Source organism: Atta cephalotes, assembly GCF_000143395.1.
Source record: "Atta cephalotes unplaced genomic scaffold scaffold00032, whole genome shotgun sequence".
NCBI classification, from domain to species: domain Eukaryota; kingdom Metazoa; phylum Arthropoda; class Insecta; order Hymenoptera; family Formicidae; genus Atta; species Atta cephalotes.
The window spans coordinates 3,420,855-3,446,383 of NW_012130096.1; the positions used below are offsets into that span (position 1 = coordinate 3,420,855).

At 31.6% G+C, this 25,529-nt stretch overlaps 1 protein-coding gene across 1 annotated transcript in view; it reads left to right on the top strand.

Moving 5' to 3' along the window:
* Positions 1-25,529, top strand: part of LOC105621244 (A disintegrin and metalloproteinase with thrombospondin motifs 9) — a 42,902-nt gene that overhangs the window by 7,849 nt on the left and 9,524 nt on the right. Inside the window, exons 2-10 of the mRNA XM_012202713.1 lie at positions 5,713-5,844; positions 6,257-6,417; positions 6,641-6,766; positions 19,125-19,323; positions 20,492-20,699; positions 21,592-21,769; positions 23,312-23,526; positions 23,928-24,080; positions 24,611-24,760. Of these exons, the coding sequence (XP_012058103.1) occupies positions 5,713-5,844; positions 6,257-6,417; positions 6,641-6,766; positions 19,125-19,323; positions 20,492-20,699; positions 21,592-21,769; positions 23,312-23,526; positions 23,928-24,080; positions 24,611-24,760 (1,522 nt within the window). The remainder of the gene's footprint in view (positions 1-5,712; positions 5,845-6,256; positions 6,418-6,640; positions 6,767-19,124; positions 19,324-20,491; positions 20,700-21,591; positions 21,770-23,311; positions 23,527-23,927; positions 24,081-24,610; positions 24,761-25,529) is intronic.

The window sequence follows — 25,529 nt, forward strand, 5'->3', positions numbered from 1 at the left end:
TTCATCTTTCATCACTTCCGGTTGGATAACTTATGTCTCCCGCGTGTGTCTCCCATGCTCGTGTTTTGATACTGTAATTAAACGGCAACGCACGCAGGACACTACAGACATTCTTTCTCTCACGAACAGTGTCCGCCTTGTGGCACGGCAGAGGAAGGCAAATGAGTGTCACTCGGCGCAGCCAAGACGGTTGAACCGTATAAATGTTTACGAGAGGAGCGGTCTGGCAATAATGAGAATGGATCTTTTGTACAGAGAAAACAATGTCACCCAAACGTCACAGTTCAACGACACTTAGGACCAGTTACACCATTGTAACTTTGACTTTAAGCGAGACTTAAAACTGTCTCGTTTTAAAGCCAAAAAGAGACAGAGACAGAAAGAGTTTTAAGCCTCGCTTAAAATCAAAGTATAAATCTGACAACTTCAGACGTTAATTAAACGGTTGTTCTAAATTCTTCTAATATCTAAATATATGTATATGCGAAAAGATATTAAAAATATTGATTGAATAGAAAGTCTTGCGCTTTACAGGAAAATTGATGTTCCTTCCTCATCTTTCTTATTTATTAGTATTAGATAATAAAAAATAGAGCGTTTCGAGCAAGGCGTCAAACTGCGATAATGTGCTGTGAATGATTGGTTAATTTAGTTTTTATTTTCTCTTTTTGTCGACGTAATCGCAAAGATATGATTACGCGCGTGTAACATTGCAATTTAGTACTCATTATTAATATCATGTTACTATGTCGATACCAGCCAAGTCTGCTATTTATGACACAGCTCTATTATCATGCAATTTTCAATTGAACAATCAACGAGGATTGTCACTGTTATTACTAAGATAATTGCAAAAAAAATGTTAAGTATCGTTCTGAAAAACGCATTGGCGTTTCTAGCGCATACAAAAGATTTGTTCCAAGGATTCTTTCTTTTTCCAAGGATTCTTTCTAAAAAAAAAAAAAACCTTCACTCGAAGGTTTTTGAAGAATGAACTCTGAACTATCAATTTCGTTAGGATAGGATATTTCATTAAAATTTTAAACGATGATTAACTTCTTGTTGTGGGTGTAATTATCGCATATTTACTTTTTTGCGATAATATGAAATGTAACGTTTTTGTCACGAAATTACGTGTGTGCGAAAAATTACAATGTAATCTTAATTTTTAAAATGCTGAAGATATTTATGGCTTACTTGTACGTTTCGCATATAGAAAGGGAACAGAAACGGTTATTGTTATCATTAGCAGAGAAGGGATTCCTTTTGCGGATTTTAGGGCGCAAAACAAACATGTTTTTGAAAAGGGTTAGCGCACGTCCGGCACGTTTCCGTTGGTATTTTCAGGAATATTACACTTTATAGATGAATATTAAGCCGGGGAAGTTGAAATGAATAATTACTATTGCTTGGACAAACAGTCCCGCGTGTGTAGCAACAAAATGCATTGGTGCGACGTGACGAAAATGTAAACATCGTAACGCATTTGGTGATGTATATTTCAAGTTGCTATATAACATATGCATGCACGTGTTTTTGAGCTTTCTTGATGTACTCAGACTATTTTCTATTTTAGATCATTACTTCCTAGTGAAAAATTTTCTTAGAATTCTTCATATAATTCCTCAATATTTTTATATAAATTTCAGAACTTTTGAATAATTTTATAATTTTCCTTTTACAATCAGAAAATTTCTTAGATATTTTTATGCAAATTAGAGCATTTTTTCAGAAGCATTTTTTATTAAAAAAGCCTACATATTTTCTAGAATTTGTTTATTATTATTAATATGAAAAATACCAAAATATTTTAAGATTTTTAAAAATTCTATAATTTCTAAAGAAAGTTTATAAAATCTGAACTTTAAAGTATTTGTTCAGAAATCTCTATAAATTTAAAATATGAAAAATTCTTAAAAATATGAGAAAGAATTTTTTTATCAGGGTTGTATATTGCAAACGTCGCAGCATTCATTAGATAGATATTTATATATCAAAGGATTACATTTGCATATCTTCTTTTTCTTCTTATTGTACAGAATTTCATCCTATAAAAGAAGACCTTAGTGTTTGTTCTTTAAGCAATATTTTGTTTTTGAACAGTTATTTTAATGTTCTTTTTTTTCGTAAATGGACTATAAAAATAACTATAAAAAATGCACTAGGAAATAAAAGAAATTAAATCAAATTAACGATTCTCTTGTATCAGATAAATATATGTTTGTATTTAATAAACATTTTCATAGCTGTGTATTATAATATTCTTATAACTAAATATATTATAATATACTATATAATATACTATATAATATTATTTAAATAAAAATTTATTACATTTAGTACATTTTTTCTCAATGCACTATATAAATCTACAAAATTATTATTTTTTTCTTACGTAAATATATTATATGTATAAATTTGAGCTATTATTATTATTTGGCATATTCTCAGTTTCATCCACTCTTCTGCAAAGATAAAGAAAGAAATATCTCTTATCGTCAAATTCCATCATATACGCGATCACGAATGAAGTGAGTAATCGAATTTTTAATGAGAGATTTAGAACATCCGCGGATCAAAGTGCGATTGATCTAAGATCATTTATATCCATCTAATATCTAAACATGACGTTGATTCGTGAAGTCCCCGTTTAATATTGAAGATCTATTCAAACGAACTTGCGTAGTTGCATAATGCGTATGCATGGAAAACCGATCACATCTAATATATAGAAGACAAGCTCGCTCTCCTGCCGTCCCATTACGTTAAACGCGTCATAATGATAGACACACGTGAATGATCTCGTTGTGCGTGCACGTACGCTATGCGCTATGCAAATCCGCCTGGTTATAAGATCTTAAACGTATTCGCGCCGAGTACGCTGACAACAAACGAACGGATAACTACGCAGTCAACGGTGTTCTCCACCTAAGATCTCTACTTAGCTCTTACCAGATCGTCTCGCCTTCCCATTTGAATATTCGCGTAACGTCCTGGGATTGTGCAACACTCGACGTTGCACTCTCGACTAGCGTCGCCCACGTGTGTTCGCGTCGTTCGCGACCACGTTTTGCAACCGGGCTTCATCTATCCTGGCGTGCGACACGGTGTCCCTTTGTCTCGTAATCTTTCACGGTGTCACATATGCAGCTGCGTAGCATTAAAACGTTCCTTTTCGCGAGAACACAGAAAAATGTCGTTTCTATTGCTGACAGAATAATGTCGAATTTGGTTGGACGCACTGAAAAGATTTGTTTAATTTGTGAAACAATTTTTTTTACTTTAAAAAATAACGTTTAAATTAAAGAAATTTTTTCATTTAATCGAAATTTCTTTAAATCGAAGCAACCTTTTCTCTGGGTATATTAAAGTATTGTACTGATTTAATCTTAATGTAATGAGATGTAAATATTTTGAATTATAAAATACATATCCCAATAATATGAATGTATTGAAGATTTAATTCATTTCTACACAGAAAGAACAATTTTGCTGAAATATTAAAAAATTTAGCTAGATATGTATCTGAAAATAATTTTATTAGACTATCAAAATTATTATATAGGACACTCAAACATAATAAGCAATGTAGCAAAAAAATATTGTAGCAACCCACTGGAGTGTCCTACATAATTATTTCAATAGTCTAATAAAGTTTCAGGTTTATATCTAGCTTTATATCTAAATTTAGATACTTTGGCAAAACTTCTTTTCATGTACATTTATATTGATATAAATTTTAATTTTTCAATCCGTATACGATAGTTTTTTGTGCACGAATGCATACTAAGTGCGTCCAATCGAATTCGCTACAAGATAAATGATTACTCAGTTCAATGATTATTCAGTTTTTTTTTTCAAATAACGATTATATTTAACAAAGAATATTTTCTCGATAATAATTTTATTAAAATATACTTATTACAAATTTAAGAGGAAATAATGAAACTCATTATCATATATTCCAAACAAGAATTAATTTTCTTTTGAAGAATATTATAAACTTTTATCGAAAAAGAGAGTGACTTTATCTAATAAGTAAACTGAATTTGTTTTAATTTTTAATTAGGCCTTGTTCTGTAACTGATAATGTATATTCGAACATAATCTAATAATCTTGATTGTGAAATGTTAAACTTATTAGAATTCAAAATATATTTTGAATTTTGGTGCTTGTGATGAATTTATGATAGATTTGTGGATATATTGTGGGTTGTTCGGAAAGTTCGTGCTGACTAACCTATATAATTTAATAAATGTATACTAAAATTTAAATCTTCTGCGTTTCAATTTTCCTTCAAAATCGGCACGAACTTTCCGGACAACCCAATATAATATATAAACTTTTGAAATAAGTAATTAATATTTGAATACAGTACGTATTTTTCTATGAGTATATCTCTTGATATTTCATTTTGAGAAGAGATAAAAAAAGAAAACTTCTCGATGCGTTCTACGAGGTAGTGCATGTATATATGCAACAAAACTGTAAATTCGGTCTGTATGGCATTCGCGTTTATCTCATGACCCGTGATTCAGACCTGACATTCGATACGTCTCGCAAAAAACTGTCGTGCGTAATTATAGAACCTGTGTGTGTGTGGTGCTATGTGTTTCTCCAGACGCCGTACTATGCCGGGAGACCGGAGTTATAGGTAGAACCCGATATAATTAGGCACGGCGGCGATTCCGCGCGTTCGCTGCGTTTATTCCGCGAAACATTTCCTCAAGGTCTCGCTGTATTCCACGATCCGCCGTTAAATCTAAATTAGTAGACGTCTAGTCGCGCTCCTGTAAGTATAATAAACTGCCCATGTGTAATAACAAAAAAACGCAAATCGCTCGATCAAACTACATCGGTGAGCCAGGAACGTGATCGTAGAACGTGCAATGCTGGCTGATCATTATTACGCGCAATTACTCTGTTTATACCGGTAGATTGGCTCGTTCAGCCGGTTAGTAATTAGTGTCAGTCAACATTTGAGCGTATAAAGTTGTTTTATCTTTTGATGAATCATATTAATGTTTGCTAATCGAAGAAAAAGATCCGTGATCGATAATAAAATTTAACTAACCTCTAGCGGTTAAATTACTTCTTTTCAGAGTCTTTTTTTAAGAGAAGAACTAAGAGATAACGGAAAACGAATTGACGATTCTTCCTGCAAGTTGAAAGAGATTTTGTAGTAATTTTTATCAAATTGTCTATATAAATTTTCAAAAATAATGTTCAATTTATGTTCAAATTATTTAAATTATTAAATTCAAAAATAATACAGATTAGTAACTAATAATAATTAAATAAAATATTGAAGCACTGCATAAAAATCAAAATTTATTAAAACATTAAATACGTCAATTTTTTTATTAATATACTGTTCCTAAAAAAAATCGGTAATAAAATAAAATAAAAAATTAAAAAATCGTAATTGTTTTTATTTTGATTTAAAAATCATCCAATATCTTCGTAAAAGTCTATGTATTATAGAAACATTTTCTATGCAAAAGTATATATATGTTCAATTAAGTTAAAATAATTAAATTGACAATTTTAAAACACATATAACATTCTTATAACTTATACGTTAATATTTTAATATTTTATTAAATATTTATGTTCTTTTCATTTTCAAAGTTATTATTGCACAAACAATATAAATTTAAAAATGATACGAGAAAATTGTGTGAATGTCATAAGATTTATTTTCATTTCAGTGCTTCCCGAGAGAATACAAAAAACAAAGGAATTCAATAGTACAGCGTCGATTAACGTGTTACCGCTCGCTAAGGGCAATCTGGAATACATCAAACCTTTAAAAATTAGTCAAAATCAATATGAAGATCCACGTAAGTATCTGAAGTAAATAGAATTCAATTTTAAACTGTAAATCTTTGGCTTTAGTTGAAAGTGAAAATGTGTACAAATATCTAGTCCCTACATTTTAAGTATATTTTTGCTTTCTCCATTTATCTCGGCCCTTTTTCATCTCCGACAATCTTCTCAAATATTAACGTAGACGGTCATATCAACTTAGAATAAATATTTAGAAAAATGAACACATATATTTGAAATTATATATAAAAGTATTAAAATATTAATATTTTTATATATAATTATATAATTTATTTATAATATTAATATACACAAAATGTGTTCCTAGATTGAAAAGTAAGCTAGAAGATTTCTAACTATTCCATAATTTATATATAATTTTTATTTAATTTATTTTAATTGACGAAGTTCCTTTTATGTTTTCAGCCGAGCAGTTTTCCACAGCGAAAAGGCATCACAGTGGTCACTTCCGACACGCGACGGCTGAAGTCTGGGATCCTCATCCACAATACGAATTTACCGCCTTTGGAAGACGATTTCGTTTGCGATTAGCACACGATGCCAGTTTCGTATCTCCTGACATAAAGGTGAGGAGGATCAATCAAATGACATTTCTCTCTTATACGAGAAATTTTAAAAAGTTATAAAACGTTACATTGCCTTTATCATCGCGATGTATCTTTGTGTAAAAACCGGAGAAAGAGGGAGGGGTTGAAGCGAAACGAGCTAAGGCCGCAACTCTGGTGGGCCGTTTCGTTACTTAATTGACAGCCTTAATTAGCTAGCCTCTTCGCGGTGACGTTGATGCAGGTGACACACATGAGCGAGAACACGACCAGGAGGGAACACGCTGGTCATCACTTGGGCTGTTTCTACAGCGGGTCAGTCGACGGTGATCCAAGTTCAGCGGTCAGCGTCAGCCTTTGTCACGGAATGGTGAGTCAAAGATCAAGCTCAAGAAAATCGTCGTCTTCGCGATTCTTTATACACGCGTTGCACACACAAGCCAGTTAATTCCAATTATGAAGATGATAAATCTGCCTGGAGCTTGTGTTCCCGAGCGAGTCGATTAGCATAAAGTCGCATTGGGATAACTAAGTATATTTTCCATCGCTTGATGAATGTACTTCGGGCTATCGTTATGGCTGTCATTTTAGTTATTGGCATCGTTATTAAAAATACACGCAGACACGAGTTGATTTTCGGTGTACGCCGAAAGTACTGAAAGAGTAGGAATGCCCCTCGAAGCGTACATTGATCGTAAATGTCAAATACTGCACGGTTGCGTACCGATTCACCGCATTTCGTAAATATTTACGAGTCGCGTGGCGTTATGCTTGCAACATGAGGCTGAAAGATAGTGATATTAAAAGGGAGTATTATCCGTCGCGAAGACGGATAGTACTCCCCTTTTATCCAAGTACGTTTACATTAAATTGTTTTACGTCGTCGTAAAATGATGAAGAAAGTGTTGTTGCTCGATGCAAAGTTCAAATTAAATTTTATTTAATCTTATCGGAAAATGTTTTTTATAAATGTTTCCGATTTTCTCTTTACCCAAAAATTCGAAATTGATCATTGCGCTAAAAAAAATGTTAATAAATATTTGTTTAATAAATAGTACTGATACTAATGAAACATTTACTTACACACGGAAAAAAAATTAATTGGGTGGTACAGCAAATAATTTATTATGCGAATTCAACATCGACTAGCTAAGAAGATTTCAGGGTTTAAAAATCGTTAATGTTCAATCAACTTTGTTATTTTAACATAGAAAATTGACTATTATATATTACGACTATAGATTTGCTGAATCAATGAAGTTTTCAGCTGTGTTTTTTTTCCGTGCAGTAGATAAATATTTATTCAATAAAAGAAATTAAATTAAATTAATGATTCTTGTATCACAAATAAATATGGGATGATCCGAAATTTACGAATTCGGAATACAAGACATGATGTTTTATGTTAAAAGAAACAACTTGTTCTTTTTGAAAAATAGTGTCTAAAAGTAATTTTTGCAAAAGAGCAGGTTGAAGTTAACGAATAAATGCAAAAATTATTTATCGAATATAATTTTACTACAGGAAAAAATTGTTCATTTTAACACAAAAAATAACTTTTTCTTTTAGCAAAATTGCATCCGATAAGTAGTTTTTACAGGAGAACAAATTAAAGTTAACAAATAAGTGCAAAAATTATTTATCGGATACAATTTTGTTAAAGGAAAAAGTTGTTTGTTTTAGCATAAAACATCATCAATATCATGTATACTTCGAATTCGTGAATTTCGGATACCCAATATATGTCTACATTTAATAAATATTTAGCCAGTACTATTCAAAAAAATATTTATTAAAATTTAGTCAAAATTTTTTTTTAGTGTACAGTTAAGTTCAACACTTTTCCCAAATTTCAGAATACTTTTCAATAACGTTTGAGTGCCACGATCACATCATAAGATTCAGAGTTCATCGACCTTTTTTTCTGTAAGAAGCTCGGAGTATTTCTCTTTAAAACTACTTCGCTATAAAATGTTAAGTGACATTTGTAGTGTATCGTTAACGATCAGCGATGTGTCAAGAATCGATAATTTATAATAATAAATAATATATCGTCGCGTTCTTTTATTCACTTTTTCTCTAATTTATAGGCATAATAAATATGCACACGTGGCATCGGGAGAGAAACTAGAAGTCCTCGCGTTAAAACCTGTAGCTATACTTGCTTCCACTTTCGAAAAGGACGGGTAGGTATATAAAATCACGTTGAATTTCCGGGAGAGATCGCAAATTTTTAATTTATACTCGAACAAATGAGACGTTGCAATTTTACGTAATGAAATACTTGTTATTGACTATAATAATACAAGAATTATACAACAAATTGCATCAATCTTATAGAATTTTATGTATCCAAGCAAGACAACAGATCACGATAAAATGAATCGAATGAAGTCGAAAAGAAATCGATTTTTAATAATTAGACATCGGATTCTTACACACTCACAATTGCATATTTTTTTGGAAACAGATTGGAAAGTAAGAAATCAAAGTAGAAATTTATTTGCGCATATTTATTTGTACACATTTGCATATTTTTGTCCGCATAAAAAATTTGATGTCTCTTAATAATCATTTTGAAGCTGTTTTGATGCATTCTATGTTGATGTCATCATGACTTTATTCTGCTAGATAGCTTAACAACAAAGCAGAATGTTGAAAAAAAGGATTCATTATTGCCCAAAAAAGATATAAGTTTTTTGTAGATTTTTGGTTACCCGAATATGACAAAATTAAAGAGTTTATAATTATTAAAGGGTTCATTTGGAGATCAAAACCTTCAAAAAGCATTATTCATTTTATTTATACTTTTTTCAGCAAAAATCGGCTATTATTTTAACATCTTCTTTTATTTATCAGTTGTAAAGATAAAAAAAGAGGTAAAGGAAAAAAATATATGTTCTATGATACATACGCGAAGATGTCTGAAAATAGTTGTACGCAAAAAATAGGTTCAAGGCCCGCATAGACCTGCAGGCATTAGCCAGCGTGTATGGTACGCATTTTATGTGATTTGTTGGATTACATGTGCCGCGCGCGCACACACGTACATCCGGTGGAATCGTCTGGCTGTACCTCCAAAAGCCGATTCCGAAAGAAAAAAAAAAAGATACGACTCTCGATCGTATATCAAACATCTCGGAATCATCTGAGTCGCGCAACTCCATGAGCCATTCAGCGGGAATGCACGGTTGGTCATCTGCAACACCTACCGCGATGTTCCAACGTTGGGAACGTAGATCCTGCGATACGATTGGATTTTATATCAAGAGGTGTTAGAGATCGAGAGAAGAATTATTTGCGACGCTTCGTGAGCGGGATTTATTGCGCGAGACGGCCCGTACATCACGACCGGATGGTGGACGCGATGGTGGACGTCGCGTTTGTCGCAATGTCCCTCGCGGATTGCGAAGCTGCGCTTTTGCGAAACATCGAGGAAATGACAAGCATCTTTACGCGCGCGGAAATTCTAGTTGTCGTCCTCCAATCGATTCTTCGAAATGTATATCCCGTCGAATAAATTAATCTTCGACATCTGGGATTGTCTGAGATTGTCTTAATAGGGACTGTCTGAAATTTCTTCACCATCGTGGTTACCAGTTGTCGGTGGAAGCCTTTGAGTATTTTTTTATCGTTCCTTACGTCAAATTCGTTCTGAAACATTTTAGAGTTTTCGTCAAAGATCGTTTCTTTCGATTATCTTAGGCGAACCTGAATAAGAAATTTATTAAGATCCATTGAAATTCATTAAGATGCATAAAGATTCTTTGTCAAGCTTTTTTCGAGACGATACGGTATATAAGATTGATTACCGTGTTTTATTCTCAGATAGATGAAGGAAGTTATTTCGATCGAAAGAAGATCAAAAGAGTTTCTAAAAGAAAAATCGATACATTGAGAAAAATGCAGGATTGTGCATTTAAGTGTATAATAAAATAATCTACATCTATGTGTATACACAAAGTAAATTATGTAAATTATGTTTTATGTGTCATCTGTATAAACAATCTATGAGTTATTGAAACTTTCTTGTCGTTGCATTGGATTGCGTCAAAGCTTTTATCTCGCTTATATTTTTTTTATTTATTAATGTTAAAATTAAACAATCATCAATATTAACAATCATAGAACTTAATTACTTTTCTTTCTGTATTGTGTAATCCAATTTATAACATAATTTATACACATTTTATATTGCTTATATTGTTTACATGAGAAAAATTCGTGTGAACTTAATGTAAATAATTCATAAAATTTTCGCGTAATCTTGAAATATACGGCGTAATTCTGGTTTGATAGATTTAACTGTAAGTCTGATTTGTAGCTTTATGATTAAATCTATTAAAATTTCAATTAATGTAACCAGATTCTTTTTTTCAGTGTAATATATATGGAAAGGACATTTTACTGAAATATTTGAAAATTTCACTTATAATTGTCTAAAATTTAGTTATTAAGTAAATTCGATTTGACGCATATAATTTGGTGCACATAAAGTTGTCATACATATAGATATTGATATAAAATATATGTTTAGTATAAATAATATAGAAATGGATTAATTACGAAATCTTCACTTTATTATGTTGTTAGGCAAAATATGTGTTTTATAATCCGAAATATTAGCAATTCATTTTTACGCTCAGATTAAATCAGTTTATAGCAGCTTTAATACGCACCAATGCATAGCAAAACGTCCAACTAAATGTTATTAGATATACAAAAAACAATTTTATTGGATCAAAATATAATAATTGCATAGGATACTCAAACTGATGGCTAGAAAACGTCAAAACTTTTTCAGTATTACTTATCATACTTGAGTTTTCTACATAATTATTTCGATGATTCAATAAAATTATTTTCAATTCTGTATCTAACATAATTTTTAAACTTACTTCAACAAAATTGTTCTTTCCGTGTAGTGTATATTTGGTGAGCGTCAGAAATTGCATTCTTGTTGTTGACCCTTCTCTGTTGGGATCTTTTTCGCGACCTTATGTGAAATTCGGATCTTCTTCCTTAGAGAAAAGGCGAAAAATGGAATAAAAAATTTGCTCCTCGTTTATTTAATGTTTCTCATAGCGATTTGGGTCATGCTTTAATTTAGCCATGACAAGGTTAGACTGATCAATCGGCCGTCTGTTTAAGACATAGAAATAGGAAGAAGTAAGCGCCCGGTTGAGTTGAGCCTTGATGTCTTTACTCTCGATAGCAAGTCAAGCCACTCGACCTAATTATTCGACCCTGCTCGTGAGACGAGTGAATCTCGGTCGTTATCTCGATCGTTCGCTCTTCTCATCATTTTCCGATATCCACTAATCCTTTTTATTGCCCTCGATATTCTATGCTTGAATTGAAAATTATATAGTTTATGGTCGGGTATTTCTTTTTGAGCACAGCTCGTTAAGAATCCCATAATTTCAGACCTTATATATCCCTGGTGAAAGTTTTTCTTAGAATTCTTCATATCATTTTTCACAATTTCTATATAAATTTCGGAATTGCTCTGAAATTTCTGTATAATTCTAACTTTTTAGAAAAAAAATCTGTTCTCAGATTTTTTTTGTTCAGAAATACTGACAATAAGATAGTTTATATCTTTTCTAGAATTGTTTATATATATAAATTTTGAAATATTTTATAATTTTTAAGATTTCTATTGTATAACTTAAAAAAAATTTATAAAATTAAAAAAAAACATTTAAAGTATTTTTACAGAAATTTTTATAAATTTAAAATATGAAAAATTCTAAAAAAATATTATAAAAACTTTTTTAGGTCGACGTTTTTTGAAAAAATCGTTTAATTGAGGCAAAGAGAATTCATAGCGAAAAATTATATTTCCGTTATTTTCGTTTCGATGGTTTTTACGTTAGTAATATAAATGCACGTAATATATCGATTTTATATGTCTTTCGACACGTATGATATATGCGGCCGTCAAGAACCGACGCGCGCGCGCGAGAAACTCGAGATAATTTCTCATGGCTCAGTAATCATCGTGTATCTTTTTATTTGTTTGAATCTCAGTCACGAATCGTCATAATAACAGATTACGCTGTTAGGCAAACTGGAGCTCTCTATTACAAATCGTACGGAATTTTGCTGGCGAGGCGATCGTGATAACGGACGATGTTAACATTCTTATATCTCAATCTAATGAATATGGGAAAAGTCGGTGGATGAATACTTGACATAAAATTGTACTCGACAACTTGTACAAGATCGAGAACCAATTTCCTTTCTTTCTTCATGCTGATGTTCTTCACGCAAGTTTTAATAAAGGAAGGATCTCACATTTTTACATCATTCTAATATAATTACATCAAAATTTGTATTGTATTATTTTTAACCTTTCGTAATCTGAGTTTTTTTGGTACAGTTTTTTTTGGCAAAATTTGACTTTCAATTAATATATTAAATTATTAATATATTAATATATTAATATATTAAATAAAAAATAATAAAAAAATATTTTAATATTTGAGTTAAAAAACTATTTGATAATGTACAGAGATATTGAAAAATGACTCTGAATTTTTTTTATATTCCTTGAAAGTTTATAACAGTAAAAACTTGAACTGGACAAAAAACTTAGATTATAGACAGACGGAAGTAAAAATATAATCGTAAATATGAAAGATTAGTTAAAATCCATGTATCGTTTTGCGAAATTTAAACAATAAATTCTTTTATATCAATTTATAAAAATAATTTTGTTTAGAATATCAAATGAAAATTTTGTTGGATGCAAAAGCACCAAATAAAGCATAAAATAAAAATTTTAGAGATATAAATGATAAAAGAATAATTGTTGCATTCGACGTAATCCGTTGGCAATTATTTGGCATAAATATTATGAATACTCCTTGCATTTCTTGACTTTTACACTTCATGTAAAACTCACGTACGTCATATAATTGTATCTCGTGAATAATCATTTGAATTGATGAAATATTTGTAATGTGTTCGAAGCACCCGATTTGCTAAGAAACTCGATATTGTTTTTCGGCACGGAACAGCATCATAAGAACGCAAATCTGCAAGTTCTACTCGAGCCGGTACGACCAGTTTTGGATCGACCTGACGACCTTGACAGAAATGTGTAATATAATAGGCGGAATTAATTGGAGATATTTTGTCTGTGATGACATTTTATGCGGTTGTCTTAATGAGGATCACCTCGTCATGAAAGACAGGCTGCAGAAATGCTGAACTTGATTTGTGTCCTGACAACGAGACGATGCACAAGTGTAAAACGTAATTAATTTACTCAATTAATTAAGTATTTATTTGTAAACGATAACGCCTACCAATTTACGCTCCTCTAAGAAGTTTCCTCTCAACTCTCTGTGTTTCGATTAAGATAAAAGGCATTAAGATAAGACACTAGCATTTTTCAGATATCAAAAATAAATGTTAAAAGTTTAAAGTTTAAAGAACTCGTTGAAAGCAATCACATATTTTAGTAAGAAACGATTTAAATATTTACACGCTGATTATTATTAGCAATAATATGAGATAACAATGATAACAATCGCACATCTTTTGCTGATGAATGAACACATCTCTCTTCATTATGTTTTTCTAATTTTTTATCTATTTGTTTATTTGATAATTTAGATTCGAAAATAACGTTATTATTATGATGGCCAAGTCACTAAAAAAATAATCATCAAAATTAGATGAAGTATTAAGTTCGTTTGTATTACAAAAAATTCTCCCCAAATATTAGAAAAAAAAAATATATGATCCCTGTCTTAAAGAGCTAAAATTTATATTTAATATTAATATATTCAGATACGCGTTCTTATATCAAATTACCATAGTCTATTATTGTCTCCGTACAGGCCGCGCAAAGCACGTTACAGAACCAGGCACCTTATATTATGATGTATTATACCCCGCGCATTAAGCGGAACCTAAATAAAGATAACTCTGGCCTGGCCTGGTACCCTAACTGCCTTTATAATTTAAGCCGGCTCGGTTGTGCACGACGAAACGTTACACTCGTAACTTACCTTGCACTCGTGGTGTGCGTTTCGCATATTTTTTCTTCCCGGTAGTACCGGGTCTTCAGGCATCTTTCTCGGTATTATAGCGCTGTTTTTTAACTCCGTCGTCGCGACATGCTTTTTGATGTTTTAGCATAAACACGGACCTCGGCGTAAAAGTCGATTCGATGTGTCGAGTCAAAACAATCAACAATACGCAACAAACATAATGCACACGTTCTGTAACGAAAGCGCGAAGGATACAGGATGCGGTCAGCATTTTTATGGCTTGCCGTCGCAATATGGTATGAAGTATGCTCGCTCACGATTTAACATCGCTTGCTCTCGCGATAGGGATATCCGTGCGAGGAGATACTTGAAAATTACTAGCTAATTTGCTTAATTCTTTCGAGGCTTCCGCGTTTCCTCCGCCACGACTAAGCCACAATGTCAGAAGTGAGAGAAAGTCACGTGTGAATTCGCTCTTTCTCTTACTCTTTTCTAATTTCTTTCAAATATTTTTTCGCACCTTCAAAAAGAGAATGAGGACATTTACTTAAGACGATTATGGTAAAGAATCTCATTGCAAACGTTGTTCCGAATGTCTGCATGGAGAGGACGGATTTTGTATTTAAATTTAGCTACATGAATCTAAAGATAATTTTGTTAGACTATCAAAATAATTATGTAAGGATGCTCAAACTGCTAAAATGTAAAACATTTTACAGCATTATTTCACTAGAAAAAGAGTCTGATTGCATTAATTAGAATTTCAATTGAAAATGGACAAATCAGAATTTTCTGGTTGAATCTATTATAATTCTAATTGAGATGGCCAAAATTCTGATTGATATAAACAGAATGTTTTAATTCGTTTATTTTCAACTTGAAATCTTTTCAGTGTCATCATGCTTGAAATTTTTACACTGTTAAATTCATAACGTCAAATTATATTCAATTTATATTATTTTTAATCAGAAGAGTCTGTAAGAGAATTTAAGTCGCGTTAAGTGTGTCATTATCATTATCTGATGAATAAAATTGTATATTATTATCTGATTTAAATTTTGTTGCTTGTTCATGGCCATTTACCTTCACATATTTTTAATCATTTCTGTAGATCGCTATTCAATATGTCATAAAACAGTGGAGTTGAACAATTTAATTAAAAACAATTGACTCAAATTTAATTTATTATTCATTAAGTGCGTATTAATATGAATATTGTTTACTTTAAAAATAAACACTCACATAAATGTATTAATTTATTATACATTTTGTCGCATATAGACGTTAAAATTAACAAAATATTATTTAATTCAAGGAATAAGATTATTATTATTTTTTTTGTCTAACAATGTACGTAATTATTTGGATAATCCAACAAAATTATTTTTCATATTTAGTTAAATGTTTAGAACAGCAAAATTACTTTTACTTCAGCAAAATTGTTCTTTCCATGAAACTGCCAAGCGGCTGTATTTTTAATGTTTCGCATTATTAATTAACGAGCGGCATTTTCACTGAATGACGTGAGGGGCACGTTGAATCAGCTTCGCTCGTCGAAAGGTCGATGAATTGCTTCAGCAGGATAATCGCGAGGTCGTTAGTGGTCGTAGTTGTGTGTTGGCCGATCGAAAAGGCAAAAAGGGAGATGAGCGAGGGAAAGGGTAAAATAGTGACCGAGCGAGAGACACGGGGAAGAAGAGACGGAGAGAAAAACGGCGTTCCCGCCGAGAGTTCTCGGTAATCCTCAAGTCAGCCTTTGTGCCGCGGAATAGAGAAGGCGCATGTCTGCAAGAATGCAAATCGCAGACACAAGCGAATCGAGTGAAGCCGCGTATATGAGCCGCGTGCCATCGCTTACGGCCGATGGTTTGCGGCTAGCATCGCGTAAAGTTTCATTCACGTTATCTATATGGTCGCTGCACTGTCGCTTCGCAACAAGACGATCTCACTAGGAAACAATTCTCTTTCTTACTTCGTTAGATAGACCTTGAATTTGCATTAAAACGTTTCACAATGAGCTAAATTAGATCGCAACGTACGTGAATAATATTGGGTTGTCAGGAAAGTTCGTGCCGCAAAAGATTTAAATTTAATAAATATACTAAAATTTAAATCTTCTGGGTATCAATTTTCCTTCAAAATCGGCACGAACTTTCCGGACAACCCAATATAAATAAGTAAGAAAAAAGCTCCAAATGCGGTCAAGGCTGGTTCTTGGTATCTAATAATATTATATTTCTATGTAAATTTTATAACCCTTAGGATATATCCAGACAAATTCGCATATCTGCATATATGAATGCATAAAAAAAATTATCCAATCAAATTTTACGCGCGTGTTTATAACAGCAATGTGATTGGATAATTTTCTTTATGTGTTTATGCGGTTATGCAAATTTGTCTGAATCAGACAGTTATTATAGTATAGTTGAGCCAATCGTGTCCTGCGCATTTCTTTTTTTTTAATATAGGAGCACCTAGCTAAATAATGATCTCTATTTATTCTTTTTTTTTCGTATTTGATGATGAGTATAATTTGTAATATTATTGCTTGCTTCAGTATATGATTGCGTTTCAAGTTTGATAAGCCAAATCGGCGTTTAATAAGACTGAAAACTTTGCAAATTTGCATGTGAATAATCAAGATCCGCTTTGACCAAAAATAGATATTGATAAGGTTAAAATACTGCAAACACTTATTGCGAAAAATATTATCTCAGCTAAGGTTTCAACCTCCTGCAATCGACAAATCCAGGGAGGAGAGCGTAAGGGCGATGACCTTTTCTTCGAGTCTTCTTTTTTAAAAATTTATAGTAAAATGTTATGTATATTTTTAATATTTTTGAAATACTTAATCATAATTTTGATATTTCAAAAATATTTTTTAATTTAAGAAAAAAACTCCTGTATATAAAACACATAGATTCTATTATATTATTCATTTTTTGTGTTAATATAATTTTAAATAAAACATTTTATGAATTATATATCTAAATAAACTTTTTCTATATAATAATTTAAAAATAAATATGTTAACCAAGGATTCTCTTTCTTTAAAATAAAACAAAAACAAAATTAATCTGGACTAAGTCAGCGCAAGAGAAGGTACGCAATAAATTTTAACAAATTTTAATAAATTTGTCATTCCATTTGATGTGCTGATGTCTTCTTTATTTAAAGTCTTGAACATTTCGATTTTCTTTGGAATCTTTTTCAGCAATATTCTTAATCCATGTAATTCAAATAATAATTTAATATTCTATCTTTTCATATTCGATTTAAAAAAAAATTTCACTCGTGGCGCTCCAATGATCCCCCATCCCCCATAATAAATTTCTGGATCCACCATGACTTCCTGAATCTCCTAATTATCCTGCAAAGTGGGCATTTTTTAATTAAAAAAAATGTAAGTTTCACGTTGCACACATAACTTTCCAATTTTCTTCACTCTCAAGTCAGGGAATTTGACACAGCAAGATAAGTTTCCATTGAATTGGTCTCCTCAGTGTTATCAAAAGATTTGTTCCGGAGCTCAAGAAATTTAGTGCTATTTATATGCTAATTAGTTGCCCTATTAATTTTATTAATTTATTTTATACTCGAGTCGTTCGGCAGGAAATTTCAAGTTATATAATATCCAGTTTTAATTCACTGAGGAATGCCCTTGCTCTCGTACGGTTCTAGCATCGGAATGCATATTTATATTTAATCGAATTAGAGTAGCTCGAAATCTTTGATAATGTAACTATAATAAAATTCACGGGCCATAAGTCACAAGTATTTGAAATAAGAGGTGCGGCCTGTTCGTTCCTCTCACGTGCGCCGAGTGCCGAGAATCTGTATTCCGAAAAAATAAATAGATCCAGAGAGTTCATCTCCGTTTCGAATGTTTAATCAAGGAAGTTAACGTATCGTAGTTAAGCGGGTGGATAGGATAACAACGAGTAGCGCTTCGTTTGTAAATAACGCTCTTCTAACAGCATCTGTCTATAACTCGGCGTTGCTTAAAATAAACGCGAACCGAATCTTCTCTTATTTCACGTAAACGTGTAATGTGTAATAATTCGTCTGATTACATGGAACGTCACATTTATAAATAATTCCAACGTAATTCTGTCTAATCGTTAGGAAATAGTTTACTCGAGCCAAAGGTTCGCGAACTCCAATCGATTTGTTTTTTTCGAGTAAAATGAATTTTCTTAGAAACGTAATTAAGTCTCATATATATGATGCCAAATCTTATTTTACGATTAAATTTCTATCAAGTTGTATTAATTTTACCAGTTAGTTTCATTTTATCATACATTATTATGCACAGAAAAAATAACTGTATTGTAACATTGGCTAAAACAGCAGTTTGATTGAAAATAATTTTCTTTATTCAAAAAGTATTAAACAGAAGTATTAAACAGAAGTATTGAGCGATCATTATTGATCATTTTTATTTTTTAAATTAATATTATCTACATTTTTGTCTGTCAAGAAATAAGTCTGAAAATTATTTACTTTTATGTTTTTTATACTAACGAAACATTTGATTTTTAATTAAATGTTTGTTTATTTTTGTAATTTATTCGCTTGATCCTTAATTCAGTCAATAAAGAAATTTTTAGTGTCAATAAAATAAATGACATTTTATTAAAACAAGAGTATGATAAATTTATTTCGTTAATACTATGTTAAATTAACAGAATTATTTTTTTTCCTAAATTTTATTTTCAGACTGGTCACATGAAGACGTCAATGGGCAATTACTTCATTAAACCTACCGAGCATTGGCGTGAGGACGATAAGGATTCTCTTGGGTCTTCATTACAACACGCGATCTATCGTGTACCTACGGCTGCGATCAATTTAAACGATGACTCCAATTACGATGCTCCCGAAAATGATGTTAAAAGTCGCAACTGCGGCTTAATAGGTAAATGAGAAGTTTCACTTATTTCGATTTTACAATATCACGATGCGTTATCCGCTTGGAATGTGGGGTGGTTCGTTAGTAACACAGTCGGGAAAAGCGGGTCATTCTGTCCGAAGAAGCAAGTCGAAGGAATGCAGAAGAAAATGAAACCAAGTCAAATTTGTTTCAACAGTGACTATCAAAATGTACAAACCATCATAAATGTTTTATTGAACAAAATAGAAATCTTAGTTTATTTTATTATTTTTTAATAGATTGAGAATTATTTATATTATATTAATATATTATAATTAATTATAATGTATTATAATTATATCTGAGATTTGACGCGCATTGAGAATAAAGTTATATTAACATTTTATGTATTAAATATATTATTAAAAAGGAAAAAACGTGAATTTTTAACAAATTGAGAATTATTCTTTATTTATTACATTATAATTAATTATAATATATTATAATTAATTAATATATTACATTATAATAATTTATTCATATTATAATTATATTATAATTATATCTAAGATTTGACACGCATTGACAATAAAATTACATTAATCTCATATAATATCAATATATTCGTAAACATATCGTTAAGAAGAATCGATAAAATATCAATAGCGTATTAATACTGATCCAACATTAGTAAATTAATCTTGGTTCCAACATTGGTCGAAAATAACGAGGATGAATCAAGAAACATTTTATTTATGTTACCATGCGCTGGACCACGATCTCGCGAATATCCACGGTTATTTCGATATGAAATTCCGATACGCATGTTCACGTGCTTCACGAGGCTTCGGAGAAAAAGCGTCGCGTCTTTTTTCACTCAACACATACTCGCACGACCACCTGTACCAAAACAGGTTCAGGCATTTACGTCTTCCCTCAGGCGGATTCTGATGTACCATCGAGACAGCTTGGCGACGCGCGTACTTTCTGCCCACAAAACAACGTCGTTGATACTACGTCGAAATTTTTCTCGCCTCTTGTCACATCTATTGCGAGACTGCGGTCTCTCGTTTTAAATAACATCGACCTCGGATCTACGTTTGCGATGGTACGGTGTCAATTGTTGACTCCGTCGAGCGATATTCTTGCGAATTCTTCTATTGGACGCCGAATTAATTGACTTGATTATAATTGGCATTGTCGATGCCCACAGATTATGACTCAGACGACGTCCCTTCTCCGTTAACCGACGATAGTTCCGCTAGAATTTACGTCGGGGAGCGTTCGCGGGAGCGTAGATCATTGACGCGGAAAACCGCATCGTTGGATCGGTTTCCTAGAGAGGAGGAAGAGAGGTACGAACAATTCACAGAGCTGAGCGAGCATCGGGATTTTTTTCAGAGATTGGATTATGATGACAGGTATAGGCACATACAAATACGCAAATTTTGTACATTTTTGAAGGTCTTGAAAATTATCGAGATATTTCCAACTGTTGTTCTTAATTTGTTCTTAAACTTAATTAATTAATGAGTAAATTTTGAATATTGTATTAATATTTCGCAAAATGTTTCCACGCACAGAAAAATATTATTCTGTTGCTGAGAAAAATAATTATTCAATTTATGTCCTTTCTTTATATATTGGTTATCTTTAACAAAGAATATTTTCTTGATAGTCTTGAAAATATACTTGTTACAAATTTTTAAAACTCATTATTATGTATTCAAAACAAGAAATTATTTTTTTAAAGAATATTATAAAATTTTATTGATTGAAGAAGCGACTTTATATAATAAGCAAATTAAATTTAACTTAATTTAATAATCCTGATTGAAGTATTAAACTTACTAAGATTTAGAATATATATTTCGAATAAATTTGATGATAAACTTATGATAGATTTGTGGATATATGAACTTTTGAATTACTTGAAACAAGTAATTATTACTTGCGTACTTCTGTATGTTTCTGTGCGCAAATTGAAAACAGTATTATTTCTTGTAACTAACTATTTTGAATTTTAATCTTCAGAATTCAAAAAGTTTTAAACGTAATGTAAACAGCATATTATTTGTTGTTTAATTTAAAGCGGGTTTTAATTTTGACGGAATTTGAGGAAGTTTAATTTAAAATTTGAAAATGATGAATTGTCGCCTTTTCTCGCAATATTTTCGCGGAAGAGTTGACTCTAATCTTCACGAGGAACAACGATACGCTTTCTGCATATTCTGGGACGCTCTGTCAACGAATCTGTAGAGCTTGTTCTATGAATTCCAGATATTATATTATGGAACGTGGACGTGAACGTAGCTATCAAAACGAAGACGCACAGGACTCGGAGATGGACTCGGATCCCTTCGTGACATGGAGGCCGCGACGTGCCTTACCGCGTGAATATTTCATCGAGATCATGGTGGTAGCCGATGCGAAAATGGTGGAGTATCATGGCACTGGCTTGGTCAGTTACATTCTTGTCTTGATGAGCACGGTGGGTATATATATATATACTCTTTGGACGTTGTTTGAAAATATTCAATTCCGCTTTCCAATTAAGTTTTTACCAATTAAGTGTTAATGTCGCACCAAGATATGATCCTTTACATTTTTTTTAATAAAAAATTGTGGTTACATTTAATGTATTTGTATATGAGATCACAAAATAATACCTCACATTTTTCAAACTTCAAATTTCCAGCACGTAAAATTTCACTTTTCTATATATCTATTAATAGTTGAGAAAAAATATAGAACATTACTTTCTGAACAGTCCACATATATATCGAATATCCTGCAATGCGGAATTATTGCTTAATTTTCATGATGATCTTTGAGTAATTAATTAAGACAGTGAGTTTCTAATGAGCTAAATTTTATATGAAAAATATGTATGATCAAAGAATATTCTTGCTTTAATTTTGAACATTTTAATATGCTTTTAGTTGAGAATTTCTTTCTTATAATGAAAGTATAAAATTAAAAATTTAAAAAATGCAATAAATAAATCGTCTCTTTAATCAAAAAATTGCAAAAGATCTTAAAAGAATAATTCACATTGTCACAACATGAACATAGCAATGTTTAAATCCATTGATAAAAATCAAAGATGCAGTAAGATGTTATTCATTATTGAAAACGAAACTCGCTGCACCGGTATGTTTCTTTCGAAATAAGTCTTAGCAAAAAAACAGAGCCAATAAAGAAAAAAAAGAAAGGGGATGAGAGATGTCGATTCAATGTAATTCGACAATTAGCTTCGTCACGGCGGTCATTACCGAGTACGCTACGCCAGTTATGTATCCCACGCGAAGGCCACACCTTACGGGGAGGGCAACATCCTGCGAGGAGTTCGCTTTCACGAACCTACGCTTGTCGTCTGTTCGATGATTCAATCGCATTTCTCAACAATAATCGATCGACTTTAAGATTCATGAATTTTTTATGAACGAAAGAGTGCAGACAAAAGATCAAAATAGACTCTTTGTCTGCATAGTGTTCCAGAATAGATCGGATGTCTCTTTTAACATATATACACGTATAGAATCTTTAATCAGATATAGGGATGTATCAAATAAAGCTAAAAAGTAATTAAGGTATTTGAACCGAATAAGACCCACCTAATTTATTTATTTATTTTTTTAATTCTGTTTAATGACGAAATAAACGAAGTGAGAATAAAACATCTATTTCACTCACATTCACAAAAGTAAAATATATCTTCTATATAGAATATTTGTGAATAAACGAAAAAAAAATTTTTTTTATAAACTCTAACTTTGAGTCTTACATGTATATGAACGTACCGAATAAAGCTCAAATAAAAATAAATTAAAAATAATAAAGGAAAAGAACTAAATATTGTTTTTTAAATCAGTTTTAAATGAAATTCTGTAAGACTTATTTTACTGGCGTGAAGCGCGTTTTTAATAAATTTAAAAGTGGTTTTTATTTAGTGCTAAGCCTTATTCGGTTCAGGTAATTTGTTACAACTGAATTACCGGATATGTTTTTATTTGCTCCCCTGGAAGGATAGGTTTCACGGATCTACAAAGACCAGTCTATCGGCAATCCAGTAAGCATTGCAGTGATGAAGATCATCAAGACTGAAGAAATATTCGGTGTTAAGCATAGCGGAAGTGACGGAATCGCGGCGGCTGAAATGTTAAAGCGATTCTGCCAATGGCAGAAACGTAACAATCCCGACGAACCCTCACCGGAACACCACGACGCTGCGCTTCTATTAACCAGGTATTGTATTAGAAGAATTTATATTGTAAAAATATACGTTTTTCTATAATATGAAATTTTTCGTAAAAATTACTGTTTTTTATAAAGTAACAATAATTTTAGTTAGTAGACGATTGAAACTAAAATTTTCTTGCCTAAAGCGTTTAAATTTAATTTTTAGAATGTAATTAAATAACAAGATTTTATTTAAAATATATTTGTAAATTTATTATCTCAATAATTAAAAATTTTAAGAAGAAATCAGAATGTTTAATAATGTTTAATAATGAATATAAAATAATTGCAAATGATGACTTTCCATTAAAATTTTTCAACTTAAATTTATCGAAATAATAATCTTATAGAAATAATTCGAAGTTTAAGAACATATGACATGTGTACAATCTGAAAATAATTTTCAGAGAAAATCTGTGTCACAATCCGCGCCAAAAACGTTGTGATACTTTGGGCTTAGCCGAGCTGGGTAGAATGTGCTCTCCTGGATCTTCGTGTGCTATCGTGCAGGATAATGGATTAGCTGCAGCGTTTACCATTGCACATGAAATTGGTCACGTGTAAGTATATTTATCGATCGTAAAGTATACTATGTTTTCTTTATAATTTATGTTACGTAATTTATGTAATGTTATAATTTATGTAATGAAATCATTTAAATCCTTCTTGAAAGATACGCCGTATCTTCTTCATGAGATTGTTGTGCTATATGTTTGCCACGTGTGTCTTCATATTTAAATTTTTGATTTTCCAATCTTATTTTTTCTTTGTCTTTTTTATACCAGATCTTGTATTATACATTTCCCAGTAAACACCAAATAAATCAATGTCATAATTTTATACTCAACAGTATAAATGTAATATAACATATGTTATAAGTTACATTATTGAGTATAAAATTATAACATTGTTTATGTTACTTAGTATTTACTGGGTTTATATTTCATACTATTTCTTTTTGAAATATCTTTAATTAATCTTTAAATCTCTAATTTTCTAATCCCTTTTCGCTTTTCTTGTTCATGTGTATATTATGATTATGATTTTTTGAAACATTTCACTCAGAGAAAATATCCGAAATGCATTACAGACTTAACATGCCGCACGACGACGACTCCAAGTGCGCTGGTTTCAGAAATCGTTCGGGTGTGCACAATGTAATGTCCCGCATGCTGGACGATAATACTTTTCCCTGGGAGTGGTCCAAGTGTTCCCGACACTATGTCACCGAATTTCTCGAGTGAGTCAGTCATTAATTGGCGAATGACTCGGTTATAAACGATATGCCGGGGAGCATTCTGGAAAGAGATCGTTACTAATTGACTCGTGACCTCTACTTGAGACAGTACGCAATGCGATGTCAGGTTTTGTCTGTTGATCGCGTTGATTTGCCTTTCTGTTCATAGCGGTACAATTCGTGGGATCTTTAATTCATTAATGGTTATTGGCAATGTTCCGTCGTTAAAGTAAGAGATTTATTAAGTTGATTTTTAATAAATAAATAACTTTTTCTCTGTTCTTTTGGCATTTAACTTTCTGTAAATATGTTACAACTTTTCTAAATAAATAATCGTATTTAATTTGAAAGTTCTCTCATGTTTTTTAAAAGATGTCTCCTTAATGTCTCTTGATGTCTCTTGTGTCTATATTTAGCGAAAGGCACTTCATATGTCTCAAGTTAATGGCACATGTATTACGTTTAAATAGGTTTAATTAGGTTAATTAGGTTTATTTCTGTTTTTGCTATCAGAATAATTTAATTACATCATGTTTTCTTAATTAGTTAAGGCAATTAATTCATTAGCATTTATAGGTTTAAGTGTAACGCGTTCTAAAATTGCGTTTTGAATCACGATTCAAGCACAAATAGGAAAGCCGAGAATAACTATTTTGCGTCAAACACATCAATTTCCAAGGAACGGATATCGGCCAGACAAATTAATTTCGATCGAGAAAGGCAATATCGCGAGTTTTTCTATGACATTGAAACGAGTCATCGCCGAAACGAG